The following is a 16,138-nucleotide window of genomic DNA, read 5'->3' on the forward strand; positions in this document are numbered from 1 at the left end:
ATGATCAACAACAATTCGCGTGTAAATGAAGCCTTCCATAATTGCCGCCGGCAATACTTTGTGGGAAATATAGAAAAGTCCAAACCCCTCTCGCTAACAAGAAAAACACTGGCGGACTTTGCAAAAGTTTTCATCAGGTTGGGAGTGGAGACCATGGGTGGAGATACCAGCGGAAAGGAGGGTATTTTCTTACCCGATTTCACTTGTGACGTCACAAATGTAGAACATTTGAAATGGAGCAATTTTCTCTGTGTTGTAAGACTTACACAGACCACAAACAAACGACTGGATGGATTTATTTCACATTTTGTGTGCCGGCGGTGACTCAAGTTATCTCATTTGTAATCAAAAAACTGCAAAAGTGGATTTTTCAGAATATGTCCCCTTTAATGTCTGCTGAAAACAGTATACACACAGCTTTGCGAAACTTCACGAGACTGCGACACTTCACGGCACTTTGTGACATTTTGCGGCACAGCCCAAAAAATGACATCATCGCCTCCTTTGCGATTTTGGCTCCTTACGTGCGGTGGGCATGTCCGGAACCTGGACCAGAGAATACGCGTTAGGAGAGAACAGTATAACTACAGGCGCGCAAAATAGTGCTTAAGTCCAGACGGGACAATAGACCCCTATGTCTTCTTGTTTTAACTAGATTTATAGTTGAGAAAGTGAAAGTATAGAATACAGTTTAAGATTGTTTTGTGTGTGTGGTGTAATATTTTGAAAAATACATTTTTAATCAGTAGTTTTATTATTCAAAATTATTAGACATTTTAGGAGACACAATTTGAATTTCACGCGACCCCACATTGGGTCCCGACCCCGAGGTTGAAAAACCCTGCATTACATTATTATGTTTCTGAAGTGTGCAGGAGTAGGGGGTACATGGCTTCAAGTTAAATGTCTAAAGGGGTACGGGACGAGGGCTGCACGATTTTGACTTCAAACCTAATTGAGATTTCTCGGACCAATATCGCGATTGCGATTCTATTTGTGATTTTTATATTTAATACATTTAAACGTCTAAACTGTTAAAATTATGAGTGAAGGAAATCATGTTACTTGTAGACTTTGCCCCTCATTAGAACAAAACACATTAATCTACTTTCAAAAATATTTGGTTTTATGTTGACAGCGCCCTCTTCTGGAGGAATCACAGAGCGTCTGTCTAAACACTTAAAGCTGCTATCTGGAGTTTGTAAGAGAACGTCTTGATGTCCCGCCCTCAACAGCTCTACTTCCTCCCCTGCATCTGCCAATCTACCTGAAGTCACATAACTACAAAAACTACACATTTATTGTTAGAGTCCCGTAAGTTTTAATTAACACATGTTTATTACCTGTCCAAAGGCCAAATCCTGGTCCTTTCGGAATCCTTTTAAAAGCAGGAAGTCCCTCCATCTTTGAAAAGCAGCTGCGAGATAAAGAGAGTTTGCCGCGGCGTCGATTGTCTGTAGCATCACTTATTATGCTCAAAAAAATGAACTCCAAAAGTCACAATTGGAACTATTTTGGCTTTAAACAAGGTAGAGACGGTAAAGAGGCGTTTCCATCAAGCTATAAGAGCCAAAGGAGGGAGGGAACAAATCTAACCTCATAAAACACCTGCCGTGTCGTCACACAGATTTATATCCAATGCCAGGGGGTATTTGATCAAAGTGTTCTCAGTAGAGCCAGGTTTTGGTTTAAACCTGGTTCAGCTAAGTCGTCTGTGACCATGCTGGCTTTTACCATTTCATCAAACTCTTCTCAGCTTCAATCTCCCCAGCTAAGCCAATCAGCTGACAGTGTTTAGCTTAAGTCCTCATAAGACGCACAAGATCAATCACAGATTTAATGATTAGCGAGTGACGGCGCATGCGCTGCATCTTTTACGATGAATAGGAACCACTGCTGAGACCAACAGGACGTGACATCAGCAGTGATAAATGGCGTTAAAAAAAAAAGGACAGACATGTTCAAGGTGTTTCTGTGGTTTGAACATTTTAAAAGTAGTAAAGGGTTAAAGGTGTTATTTAGTCCATTTATCATAGCAAACAACTAATCATGTAATCACACACTGATCATGTGCGTTTGATAAGTTTTTTAACACCTGTCAGCGTTTAATAAAAAAGATGATGTAACTTATGTGTAATTCATGAGACTTGTGAGTGATGAATAGTTTGTTGAACTCAGCACTAAATGAACAGTGGGAGCAGCAGCAGTGCTGTTGGATGCTGTTGAATATCACATCCAACACTGTAGACACTGCAGGTGCAGATGAGCGACTGCATATCTTTGTCATTGCCTTTGTGCTCTGCCCTGTGACTGTCCCTGAAGCCCCTCCCTCTCTGTGTATCCACAGCGTTCTCATTATTCATCTCTGATCAATGAATGGACACATTTATACGGTGCGGTAAACGGAGGTGATGGATACGCATGTATCCTTATATATTATTACTGATGGTTTAAACACATGGAGACTATGATGTCTCATTAAAAATACGGTACACATTAAACATGTAATAAGACAATGATTCTGTCGTCATTTGTATGGATTTATAATCTAATTAAAACATTTATCATGATATTCTGTTTAATTTCCTTTTAAAATGCCGCATTAAAGCGGTATTTAAATAAATAAAATAAAAAGTCTAAGAAGTTTTTTTGACTCCTTTTTCCTTTTGTAGATCTATATTGAGTGTTTTAAAGCATCACTAAATTACATCTTTAATTATGATAACGTGGTTTTGCGAGTGCGTCTGCAGCTTAAGCCAAGCCTGCTGCTTAAACCTGGTCAGGAGCAGGTGTGACCCACGGACTGTGATGAAAACATCGTTCCAGTTAACCCGACTTAACGGAGCCGGACTCTCATGGACTTAACCCTGATCTGGGTTTGATCAAACACCCCCCAGGTTCGTATGCCCTGTTTATGTTCTAAGTGGCTAATATTAGTTAAAGGTGCACACGGTCACTCTCAGATCCCTCCCTCCAAACATTCCAAAGTCAATCCCTCCGAGGAGCTAACATGCTAACTAGCCAGACAGCAACATTACAGAAATATAACATGCTATGTTAAAAGCATATTACTCTCTCTCTCTATGTGCACATACCTCCGCAGCAGTAACAACACAGTGTCACTTTACGGGGAACAGCTGCCTTCGACGAATGAGTGTCTTCACTGCCTTGTATTTTTGAAACTCGGAGGAGCCACTCGCGTTAGTTTTTCTCAGGCGCCGCCACCTTTGTTTTGGTCAGATGACGTCATCGAATACGTTGACGTGTTGTCGTATCCATGACAACAACACACGTTGAAATGAAAGCAACATAGAATCGAACAATCTATCAGTTACTGATTGGATGTTTCTCAGAAACGACTGAATTCGTTCTAAAATCCTTTAAACACTGCCTATACAGACCAACAGGTCTCCTCATTTCATGATGCTTTGTATTAGGATTTTTTCCTAATTTAAAGTGATCAGATTTGGCCCTTGTCTTCAGTCTTGAGACAGTTTTCATCTTCAGGTTGACGTGTAAAGACGTGTAAAAATGTCGTGTATTCACTATAAGTTTTTTTCCAAACTGGAATACAACACTGTCACTTTTGATGGGTTGCACATCACTCTCACTGAGCTAAAGAAACTGATCATGACTCAGGAACATCTGAAGTCCAGACACTGCGACCTGCAGATCACCAATGCGGATACTCGAGAAGGTACATAACCCTAATCCTTGCTATGCAATGTTTTGTTTGTTTAACTTGGAATGTGCGTCAGATTTAATTTCAGAAGTATCTTGAAATTAATATTAAAAATCAAAGCAATGGATTAACAATTTCATCTTTACACATTAGTATGTAGGCTCTAAACTGAAATTATGTTTGTTTTTGAATCTGTAAGGATTTTAAAATATGATGAAATATAATCTGACAACACATTGATTGTTTTACCATATGGTACACTTCTGTTATTGGTAGTGATGGGACACACAATGTATAATAGGCAAATATATCAGTTGACATCAATTTTAAAGTGTGTGGTATTTTGCAAAAAAAAGTCAGCAAAATACAGAAGTATGCAATGCATGTATTATTCTATCTGTTTATGAGCAGTATTGTTTAAATGAGAAATGCTGGCATTATGGAAAATAGAAGTATTTTTAAAGGTGGAGTATAGACAGTGAAACTTTTTGTCACCCCAACTCCCTGACACACAACAGACACTTGATTGATTTATTTTTGAACATGTGTAAACAAAAACAACACATAAAATAAAAGGAATGTCACAAAACAAGTTAGTTTCCAAAACAAGTCAAAAACACAAAGTAAAATTTAAATTTTCAATAAAACATTTACACGTTCAAAAAAGGAGTAGGATGGAGTCTGACTTATTGAATCCTACTCCTCTTAAAACCAGTATAACCAATTTATCTAAGCTATTTATGAATACAACATTATATATATATATATACACACACCTATGCATACATTTATATACATAAACAATATATACAGTAATATTATATACTACCCATATACAAGTTATAATTATAACATATGCTATTTATATACATATGAACACAATAATAATTATATTAATTGTGTAATATTATTAAAGAGAGCAAAAGATAAATTGCATTGCAAAATTGGTATTATTTATGAGAAAAATACACAGAAATGAATATGTACCTACCGTGTTGGGTGAAATGAGATCAAAAGGTTCTCACATTTTTTCTTTTTTGCCGGCTCCATTTTAATCTTTCAAATGTTGCTGATAATCAACGCATAAAAAGTAAGAGTCTGTAAGACTATCCTATTTATTTTGAGTCGCACACCAACTCACAAACCACTTCATGAACTAGTTGGAGGGCGTGGCCAGCCAGCGAGTCTTTGCACATCACGGCCTATGGCATCGATACAAGCCTCAAAGCACGCATCACATATCACCGCCTGGATTATTCAATACAGAACGTCGCATCACTAACTATTGGACTATTAAAAAATTCTACCTGGCCTTTGATAAATATTGCTACATTTGGGTTGTCATTTCACAAAAACTATTTCTTTATTCCACAAATCATTGATCATTTAATTGTCCCCCTCACCCCTAAATATAAATCACAGGAATCTAATTAAAAAGACTTTTTGTTACATAATAGTTTAATTGAACCATTTAAAGCAGTGTGTCAAACTTAATGTTCCTTTAGATCATCTAAAGAGGTCAAGTATTGTTAAAAGCATTTCCCACTGTGTAAACATGCAGTGTAATTATTTCTATAAGCTTCCTAAACTGGTAAAATGACATTAGCTTTGTTTAGAAAAGGACGTCTTTACAAACAAACATCACAGAGTGGTTAAGAAGACACAGTTATGATCTTGCTGTTTATTGATTGAAAGTAGCACAGGGGACTCCCATTATTTAATATGAGTTTCTGTTTACTCACAAAGAAAACACTACTTTCTAAATATTGAGAAATGTCAAGGCTAAATATTTTGTGTGTTTTGTAATTTTTTCTTTTTTACAGAATACTTAGATGATGAAGTTGAAATCCCAAGACACTCATCTGTCATCGTCCGTCGTACGCCGGTCGGTGGAGTGCGACCAGCTGGCAAGCCGTTCATTGTGTACGTATACTACTTGTACATCAAAAGATTAAATTGAGAAATTTCAGGTGTAATCATTTACATTTCTTTTTTTTTAAAAAATGCTGCTCCCAACATGACAGGTTTATAACCTCTGACATTCTCTTTTAAAAATGTCCCCAGTTTTGTTTTAGTTTGTAAATTACATGTTAGTTTACACTTTTCAGTTTTGTAGACTTTTGAAGGCTTAGTTTGTGTTTTATACAGTTGCTATTTCCATTTCAGAAGGTTAAGTCATTCATATTGTGTCAGATAAACTGTAAAATGTATGAAAGAAGAACTGAATCAGCTGTTCTACGTCATATCGGTTGCATTTTCATGTTCTGATGAGTATTTTTTGGTTGTTCTTTGTCTAGTGAATGTGCACACCTTTTTCAAAAAACCTGAAATCTTTCATACAAAATAATGATAAATTTCCCACAAATCACATTTCAATGTTTCAGAAATGACCACAAATTCAAGAACATACTATCAGTAATTAGTGTAGAACCATGAAGTTGTCTGATTGCATCGATGTGTTCTTTTGTTTCTGCAGATATCGTTCTTTAAAAGAAGTGATGGAATCATTCAAGCCCGTAAGTAAAACAATCTCCAAAACACTAATTTTGTCTCACCTCATCCATTCTATTATCTCATCCTCTTTCTTGCTTCTTGGGCAATTTTACAGAACATCCTGTTAACACACATCAAGTTTGATATTTTTGGTTTGTTTAGTGTCCAGGTTCTGTGTGTTGTTGACTAAATGCTATTCTAGGTTGGTTCACTTTCTTAATGGTTCAAGACATTTTTGGTTGAATGACATGGGAATAAAATAAAAACACACCTCCTTTGTTTATATTATGAAAGGTTTAAAAACCTTTTAACTGTTGATGGTTGTAATTCATATTGAAAGGTTTGTAGCCTGCTTCAGGCCAAACAAATGTATTTCAAGAGTTTAAAAGGAATGTTTTTTCTGATGTCATATTGTCTGTGAAAATATTTTTAATGCTCTGACAACATACTGTACATCTTGGCTGTAATTAATTGTGATCAACTTATCTGGAGTGTTTTGAGAAAAGGCCCCCCAATGATTTTTATCTTTAAAGATCTATTACGTGCTAAGAGTAAACCCCTGTAGGTGATATTTGCCAGTGTCAATTTTGTCTTTGTACATTATTCATTCTAATGTTGTGTTCCAAGTATGGTGTGCACATAACTTAAAAGCTTACATTTCGCTCTGTTGCACTAAAATACACCCTACTGCTGTGTCTCTTACTGAAGATCAGGATTTAGTTTAAAGTGCATTGTTAAAATTGTGGTTTTCAGTACAATGAAGAAGCTAGTTTTAACAAGTGAAATGCTTTGCCTTGGCCATTCACATCCTTGATGTTACCTGCTAAGCTTTAAGACACGTGATTAGTGACCACTTTGTTGATACCCGATGGCTTTCCGATGGTCACCGCAGTGAGAAGTATTCTGGTGTAGTGTCCTGTGAGCTGTAAGCTGCAGAACCTGTCAATAAAGTTATTCAGTGGTTCGGTGTCAAATCCGCCTGTACCAGATCCCTGTGTGTTCCCTCACCACCCCTCTGCATTTTCAGTGTTTTTCCTGAGCCACGCATATTCTTTTAGATTTACTAATATTTCAATAGGAAAGTTTACCCAGTTAGCCTTGCAGATACTGAACCGTACATTTTACTGCGCTTGAGCGCTAACTAATGCTACGTTAACACTGCTGGCAAATGCGACCGATATCTGATCTTTTTGCCCATATGTGACCTGTATCCAATCTGTTAAAGACTGTCTGAACAGCACAATTCCGATTTTTTTCAAATCTGACCCAGGTCACTTTCATATGTGGTCCCAAATTCAAAACATATCCGATTTTTTGCAATGCAACTGTAGTCTGGACGGCCGAGGCGCTTTTTATCCGACTCCTACGTCATCACCATGCAAAAACATCATAATCCTGAGTCCACCACCGGACGCCTCCATATTTACTTTTGTAAACATCGTACGAGCCAGCGGGGTAATGGGTCACCGTAGGACCTCTTCTGCCCATGCAGATCACTTCATTGTCGCTGTCCGTTCATACTGTAAACTGATTCAAGATGCATTTAATATGTAATATCAATGATCACATTGTGCATTAAGACCTGCAGTGTGAACGTAGTGTTAGACTTTGACTTGAGGTAGAAACATTTTCATGTAGCAGATAGGGGCCGGATAAAGGAACAAAGTTAAAGGAAAAATTGGTAGACTACATCACGTTTTTTAATTTGACTTTTATTGTTATCAGGTATTACGGTTAAAAGTGTTTTAGCATTAATTTCAGCTGCTAATTGTGTTTGGAAAGTAATTGGAAACAATTAATTCTGTGGCCTAGGAAATGAAAACTATTCAAATTTCTCCTAATTCCTTTTAGGAAATTGTCGATTCACATAGGGAACACAATGAAATGAAAGGTAATGCCGGTTTGGAATGGAGTTTTTTCTCATTTGCTTCAAAAAGACTTTTATGGCATTTAAAAAAAAAAAAAACTTTTAAAAGTCTGTATGTCATGAAAAACTATTTACCGATCCCCACAAACATGCCAAAAGCTGCTTTAATTTTGAAAATATATTTGCATCAAACTAGATAGTTAAAAGAACTGAAGAATCGTAATTAATTTAATGGCCTAGCAAGAAGAGATGAGACTTGCAGTGTGTATAGTCCAACTTTAGAAAAGTAAATATCACTGTTTTGTTTTGTTTTCCTCAGTACCTAACTGTGTTGAAAGGAACATGAGTCACAACCAAAATCATCTTCAGTGGAATAATATTTATGGAAAAAATATATTTTTCTGTTAAAATCTTATGTTCTCAAAAAATTCCTCCTGTTGTATAGTTTGAATAGATTTATTTGATGTTTAAATGATGTACCGGTACTTGGATTCCGGAACAAAACAAAACAAGACATCATTTTAAATATTCCATTCCAAACAGTAAAACATGCAAAGACAAAAAGAGTTGGAGGGGAACTGCCTGTCCAACAATGTCTGCTAGAAACATTAATAACATTAATGTATGTATTCTGATTCTCCTGCAGACGGATTCCTGTCCTTTGTCTTTCCACCAAGGAATCAAGGTACTGTTTAACACGTTCACATCTTTCTGCATCACAACTGTGAAGTGTCTTTGAATTTCTGGGCTTATCCTGGTCTCTCTGGGATTTTTGGATAATTCCTTTCTTGTAGACTGCCAACCCGGTTGATTTTCTAGCCAGTAACTGTCGTAATTTGTTCAGTGCTTTTTCAAAAACTTTTATTTTCTCATGATTCCCAGCCACCAACCCAGGAAATTATACAAGTGAGAGCCAGCCTCCGTAAGCGCTTTATGATGACAACAGGGCAAAGCACCAAAAAAGTCATGCTGACCAAGACTGCAAAACCTGCTATCAATGCGTAGGTTTTTAACAGAAGCCTTCAGAAATAATGAATATAATGGCACATGAAAGCAGCACTGCCATGTTTATTTGACTTACGTAAATGTTTGTTGCTAAAATAATGAAATATATGTTTTTACAGTGAAGCATATGCCAAAGGCAAAAAGAAGAGCCCCCCGTTTGTCCCACATAAGCAGTCATTGGCTGAAGAGGGCGCTGATCCAATCCCAGACAACCTTTTATGTCCAATCTGCACTGAACTGATGATCGATGCTGTATTGATACCCTGCTGTGGAAACAGTTATTGTGATGAATGTGAGTAAAAAGCTGCTTCTCACCAACTGCATAACATTTCCATAGTTGACCCTTAAGCTAGATAATGTGTGAACATGTTATTGTGTTAACCCATAAGTTGATTTTGAGTGTTTTGTCTCAAGGTATCCGAACTGCCCTGTTGGACTCGGAGGATCACGTCTGTTTCACATGTAAACAGTCTAATGTTTCGCCTGATAATCTCATTGCCAATAAGTTCCTACGACAGGTAAACCTGAGACGCACACACTACCATATTGTTATTTACTTGACTTTGCAGTATTCAATGTAATCAAATGCATCTGTGATGATTCATGCAGGCTGTGAACAACTTCAATAATGGGACTACATACACAGGTGCACAGGTGCACCACCCAGCTCTGCCTCCTGTGTACCCGCCCCCAGCCCTCTACGGACCCCCACCACAACCATACCTCCCACCATACACCTCAGGCCCTGGCCTCATCCCACCACCCATAATTAGTTACCAGCCTCAGCCCGTCTATGCTTCTGGACACCCAGTTTTTAATGCTCCATGGTGGGCCCCTGGTTCCCAGCCCCCGCTTGTCCATCTTCCACCACCCCTCCCTCAGCCTTCCATTTCAAAGGATAATTTCTACAAACCGAGACATCACCAGATGGAAAAGTGAGTAACCTGTTAGTTTTGGAAGCCTCAGACAGTCCACTGAATGTTAGGAGCAGAATCATACCTCAAGTTGCAGTTGCTTTGCAGAAAAACAGTTTTAGCCTTTTTATTCACTTCAAAAGCTTTGTTCCTGTTGTCTTGTTGCAAAACAAACCATTTAAAACAAACATTTAGACATTTAAAATAAACATATTATTTACCTGCATTTTAGACATCTTGTGCTGTAGCTCATCATAAATGTTTACTCATTCATGTGTAATTCTGCCTAACGCATTGTTTTGAACAAATTGTGCTAAATATAGCTTTCTTCAAGATATATCTCCTAGATCTAGCTCAGAAACAGTAAAACTGTACAAACAGCACAAACAACAAAGTTTCAAAACTTAAGACTGCAAGCTGATTATTTGTTCTTTTACACCAAAAAAGGGATGTCCTTTCTCACTGTGGGTCATTTCTAGGGTAATGTGAAAATGTTAACTGTAGTTTTAGTGAATGGGGTTTCTAGCAAAGCACACAATCTGTCAGCAGGGAAAAATGTAACGCAGCTGTATCCCACTGTGTTTTCTGCTGTAACTGCATGGCTCAAGATCTAGAATTCACACTGATGAACGTCCTGCTCACTTATATATTTGACCCTGTGCAAAGTGGCTTTTCTGTTCTCTCACTGTAATATTTCTCAGTGAATGTTGCACAATGGCAGGAATGAAAGATGATAACCTAAAAAAGCGGCGTAGTTGAGAATTCAGACAGTGATTGGTCAAAAATGCTAGTTTTGGTGATTTATTAAAGTGGTAGGGCCATCCCAAGTTGGTATATTCTGTATAAAAAGCTTTAACTGCTGGTTCTGACTCAATTCACTAATGCAAAATGTAAATGTTCAATGCATATAAAATAGTTGATCCATTCCTTATCTTTTTTTTTTTTTAGAGTTACCTCCAAACTTGATGAGGTCCCAAAAGGCTTCCACAAAGACGGTCGGTCTTACCCACGTTCCCCAATTTCTAGACACAATGGGCGCAGTGATGAACGCTCACGGACAAGATCTCGCTCTCATTCAAGGTCCTATGCCGACCGGCGCTCTGGGTGCCCGCAGTCCCCCTCCTCCTATCGGAAACCCTATAGATCTAGATCACGGTCTCGCTCACCTGTTGGCTATCGGTCCCGTACAAAATCTGTAAAGCCGAGTAAACGCAAATCAGAAGATGCCCCCAATTCAAGGACGATGGGAGAAGAAAATCGGACTTCACGCGGACCACCTCCGGGAAAGTTGAGGAGAGTTGATGGCCCTGGGATGGAAAGTGAAGCAAACTCCCACTCACAAGCCCCTCATCACCCTCACTTCCACAGAGTTCCACCTTCTGACAGACCTGGAAATCCTCCTCTGCCTGGTAGCCAAGAGCTAAATCGGTGTGATCCTCATCATATTCCTATCGAAGCTCTTATGAACATTGAAGTAGGACTCTTTTCATTTTTTCACATTCCTCAACTAAAGGTTATGCTACATAGTTGTCATATCTTAGTTGTCTTATCTTTTTTTTCTACTTGCAGGTAAAACCACCGAGGAGAATTAAGTTAAACAGCTCTGGGAGGAAGAGGCAGCACTGAGTCAACATCAAAGAAACCAACAACAGGTTCTGAAAAGATTTCTTCCATCTCGGATCGATCACCCGCTAACATGTCTGAAGGAGATCATAGAACAGCAGAAGGAGGAAAAGAAAGATCCTCATCTACTGAAAGGGGCAAGTCCAGAGAAAGACCAAGCAGTGCTGGAGGGAAAACACACAGAGCTGAAAGAGAGCAGGATCGCACCATTGCTAAAGATCGTGAGCGAGACAGACCTTCTCGATCTGACAGAGCCTGAGACAGGGGATCAGGGTCCACAGTGACAGCTGTGCAAAAGTTAGCTGACACAGCAGACAGAGAAACTGAGAGAGAAAAGTCACGGACTGAGCTTAAGACCTCCACAGGCCAGAGTGAATCAGCAAGGTCTGTGTGTCTGGATAGAATGACCATTGCAGAGAAATCCAAAATTTCAAAGAAACAGGACAACCATCACGAGAAACAAAAAACCTCCTCAAAATACAGAGGCAAGGGCACTGAGAGGTCTGCTAAGTTTGACAGGTGAGTCTCCTGCAGTCTAAAGTCTTCTTCATATCTGTAATTAATGTTATTGTGTCAATCAAACAAAAATGCTTTCAACTGTAATTGTTTTTCTGTCCCATGTGTGTGTCCAGGAACAGAACGGAGAGAAGTGTGTCCTCAGGAGAGAAATCTGCTTCTGCTCACAGAGAAGGTCATTTAAAGGCCTAATTAAGAAGACATTATTGTATTGTGTCATAATAAAGGAGTTTAAAGCCAGTGATGGGCAGTTGTTTGTTTTATATCTGATAATATGTTACATAAAGTTATGGCTGATAATATCACTGATTTCATATAATAAATATAAACCAGATCAAGTGCATTAATTACTGAGAGCAGTACTAACAGGATATTTAGGTGTAATAATAATAATAGTTAGATTACTGTCTAATGGGACCAGCTTTGTCTGTGAACATATAAAAAATATTGCGTTTCACAAGTTGGGATGTATGAATAGTGGCGTTAGTTCAATATTTACCACAATGTGTGACATGTTAGATTTTACCCTTCCATACAGGTGTTAAATCTTACCATAAGTAAATCGGTGGCTCTTAGTGGTTTGGTGACAGTAAGATGTGTACTTTTAACTGTGTCTCTTCCTTTTATGAAGTGGTTAGCGTTAGCGTTTAGCACAGCCTTGTGTGTCGGTGGGTTAGCTTAGCATGCTTTAGTCCAGTTACCAGTTCATAATTGTTACTGGCAGTGTGAATCTCTGTCAACTGGAACTTTGCAGCAACTTTGGGTGGATCTGATGGAGGAACTTGGACTGGTTCACTTTGTTGGGTGTCTGGTCTTTAACTAAGTAGCGGCCCATGATGTATCGGTGCACAGCAGCTTCAAATAGGCTGTGATGAGCAGAGCTGTGTGCGTGTGAAGCCACACGCTCTGCGACTTCTGTGATTTCAACTTTTTTTTTTTGAACTTTTTATCAAACAGTCAATGTACATACAAACAACAACAATAGTCCTGAGATTGGGTCCTTGCTCTCAATAAAATAAATATATGGTTGCAATAAAGGACAGGGAAAAAAGAATAGACATACTTCAAGGAAAAAAAAAAACAAGAGGTATAAATAGCCTTTCCAAAAGTCTTAAAACTGGTCCCCATCTTCTTTCAAAGATGTAGGTCTTGAGCTTTAGCTGTGCTGTCAGCTATTTTATTTATTAAACCTGTCTAATTTTTTTGTATCTATTGTGAGACCGTAGGTGGTTCAGGTTTAACCAGCATGTTGTTATTGTTCTTGCAGTCATTAGGAGATGCAGCAAAAAGCTGTGATTGTGGGACAGATTATCCAGGAATATGTCCAGTAAAAATGTTAAAGGTTCACTTAAAGTAACTTTTCTACTAGTCCTTCAACTTCAGTCCAAAAGTGTTGCAAAATGAGGCAGTCCCAGAATATGTGCGTTTGATCACCCACAAGTCCACAGTTTCTCCAGCACTGGGCCCTATGAATGCTGTTTCGTAGGTAGCATGAAGAAGAGAAGAAGAGCTCCGGTTAAATACAGACCTGCTGCTCAGAGCAGCAGTTTGATCCTGGTTGCCTGTTGAGCTGTTCTTCTCTTCTTCATGGCGCCTGTGAAACAGCAGAGATGGAACTGTCGCCCCCTGCGGTCGCAGATTTTTTTGTTTATAAAATTTTGGTAAACAAAAGAAGTTTGCATCTACTTTTTTCACTTTTACTGATTTTTAGAGCAACCCAAAACAGCACAAGTTGTCATTTTGACTGAAAATCTTCTAATAAGGACATTTCAAAGATTTTAGGCCACATTTGTAAAAACAGTGGAGGATCCCTTTAACATGTCCTTTACTGTGGGACTTCTTAGACAATAGGCCTTTATAGATTCTGGAGATGACACTCCTGCTCGAATTACCTTGATAAGCATAAAAAAAAAAATTACCAATATGGGGTCACTAAGGTCTGTTTCCTTTCTGATGTTAAGTTCAAATCGGTTATTTACCTGGAGGAATAAATAAAAATCGTCTCTTTCAAGGCCAAATATTGCCCAATGGGTGTCAATATATTATTGTACTACTTGGATGTAATTTCATAATTGTAAAATTTCTTAGAAATTCATTTTGGTGTCCTTTACTCATATTTACGTCTCTTAAAGTGTGTTCTTTTTCATTTTGTTGTTAAATAGAAGATCAACTCAAAAAACAAAGCCAGACTTAGAAAAAGACCAGGGCAATGTTTCCTCCATCACTGCAGAGCAGCCCTCATCCAGCCCAGTCACTAGGCTCGTCTGCAACCAGAGAGTCAGTGCAGCTCCTAGTGAAGTGCGAGAGGAGGCCCTCAACCAACCACCACCCCGCTCCAAGTGGGAAAGAGAAGACGATGAAGATGGTTTGGAAGATGAACCGTGTGCACCTAAAGAAGCATTTCCAGTTGTCCCACAGACCATTGTTAAAGAAGCACTGCTGGAAACACAGAAACCAATGAAGAGCGAAAGCCGTGAAACTCCAAAGGATGAACGGAGAGGAACAACAAAGGAGGAAATAAAGGCGAGAGCGCCACGGGAAGAAAGTAAGACTGGCAGAACAACACAGGCCAACTCGGACAAAACAACCAAGACAAAAACTGGAAAGGAGAGAAAAGCCGTCAAAGAAGAAGGGCGAGCTTCTGCAAGAGAAAATGAGAGAAAAGGTGGAGGAAGAGAAGACAACCGAGGAGCTGCAGGAAAAGAGGAGAGGATTGCAGAAAGCCGTAGTGGAGGTGAACGAGAGGAAGTTCGAGGGCCCGAGCCCAGAAGACAACGGCTGGCCTCGGACCTCGGCCGCGAGACAGATGAAGCAGCCTTTGTGCCCGACTACAGTGAGGGAGAGGGTTCAGAACAGGAAAGAGGAGGAAGCAACAGCCTGACGCCCACCCTGAGCCGTGCCACCCACAGCCCCACATTAAGCAACCACAGCGGCTCCGCCAACACCACAGCAGAGAAGAAGAAAAGACACAAGAAACACAAAAAGCACAAAAAACACAGCAGTCAGGACAAAGAGGCCCCACACAAGGAGCACAAGCAGAAACACAAGAAGAAGAAGAGCAAAAAGAGCAAAGACAAGGACGTGGATGAGGAAAATATAAAGGGGAAAGCTGAGAAAGAGACGCCTTGCTAACATAGCTTAGCTCAGGCTAAAATCCACCCAATGATTTTGCTGGATCACACCCAGGGATAGGAAAGGTTCCTCAAAGTTGGAGCAGATAATTTGAGAATTGATGCTACACTGGATTGTAATATTCAGTGTTCTTAATTCAATTTGCCTCTTTTTAGAGTGTACTTGCTGTAAAGAAGTTTTGTTGTTTTTTTTTGGTGTTTTCTTAGTGTAATGAAAATAACTTGTATTTCAGTCTAATATTAGATGCTAATGGAGGAATAATAAAGGAGTAATGTTGGAATAATCAGAGCAACATCTTAGCAGGTGTGGTCAGATCTAGACTAGCTTTCTTGATCTGTAGCAAAATGTCATTAGAACCCCTGGTCTGATCAAACAGGTGTGTGTAGATTAATCAATAGAAAACTAACTTACCTTCCAGGATAAGAATATATTTATTGTTACTTTTATTTTGAAGGGGCTTTGTTTAAGCAACAGAATGCCATTGTTTTGGTTTGCAATAATGATAATAAATCTAAGTTCAACATTTTTACAGTACAGTGTATCATATTAAAATGTACATACAGTATACAATTACTTTATGTACTACACACTCAACACTGAACAAGACAACATCAAAGAAACAACATGCAGAGAATTGTATTTTAAGGAGCTAATCTACTACAGACCTTAGAGCAGAACACATTCAGGTCACAGAAGACACACAGTACACAAAAAACTATCATTCACAATCATCCATTTTTGAAAAACCACCTGTAATAAAGAAAAGAAATAACCTTAGCTAGATCACAAAACTGATTCAAATTAATTTAAATACAACTTAAAACTTAATTAACTGAGTTATGTAAATCAAACTACTTTCTTAAAATATTGATTTTTACTGTATAACATGAATGACCATTATTGATT

At 38.6% G+C, this 16,138-nt stretch overlaps 2 protein-coding genes across 9 annotated transcripts in view; one reads left to right on the top strand and one right to left on the bottom strand.

Annotated features, from left to right (window-relative positions):
- LOC114464332 (cytochrome P450 3A40-like) overlaps positions 1-3,230 on the bottom strand; it is a 36,442-nt gene extending 33,212 nt beyond the window's left edge. For 3 of the 7 annotated variants that reach the window (XM_028448453.1, XM_028448409.1, XM_028448399.1), the window contains exons 1-2: positions 3,096-3,230; positions 1,344-1,417 (exon numbers count right to left, since the gene is read on the bottom strand). The gene's annotated coding sequence lies outside the window, so the exon portion shown is untranslated. The remainder of the gene's footprint in view (positions 1-1,343; positions 1,418-3,095) is intronic. The other 4 variants (XR_003674179.1, XM_028448389.1, XM_028448445.1 and 1 more) reach the window with 2 other exon arrangements.
- On the top strand, positions 2,798-15,064 carry LOC114464370 (E3 ubiquitin-protein ligase RBBP6-like). Of its 2 annotated transcripts, none has more exons than XM_028448491.1 (12): positions 2,798-2,897; positions 5,506-5,605; positions 6,159-6,198; positions 8,689-8,727; positions 8,925-9,043; positions 9,167-9,339; positions 9,462-9,565; positions 9,657-9,982; positions 10,910-11,435; positions 11,531-12,103; positions 12,217-12,275; positions 14,263-15,064. In XM_028448491.1, exons 3-10 carry the CDS (start codon positions 6,181-6,183, stop codon positions 11,585-11,587), a joined length of 1,362 nt encoding a protein of 453 aa, XP_028304292.1. In that variant the 5' UTR covers positions 2,798-2,897; positions 5,506-5,605; positions 6,159-6,180; the 3' UTR covers positions 11,588-12,103; positions 12,217-12,275; positions 14,263-15,064. The 2 variants fall into 2 exon arrangements, with proteins under 2 accessions (XP_028304292.1, XP_028304284.1); XM_028448483.1 differs by lacking the exon at positions 2,798-2,897 and adding an exon at positions 3,340-3,697.
- The last annotated feature ends 1,074 nt before the right edge of the window (positions 15,065-16,138 follow it).

This window comes from Gouania willdenowi, chromosome 1, assembly GCF_900634775.1.
Source record: "Gouania willdenowi chromosome 1, fGouWil2.1, whole genome shotgun sequence".
Taxonomy (NCBI): domain Eukaryota; kingdom Metazoa; phylum Chordata; class Actinopteri; order Blenniiformes; family Gobiesocidae; genus Gouania; species Gouania willdenowi.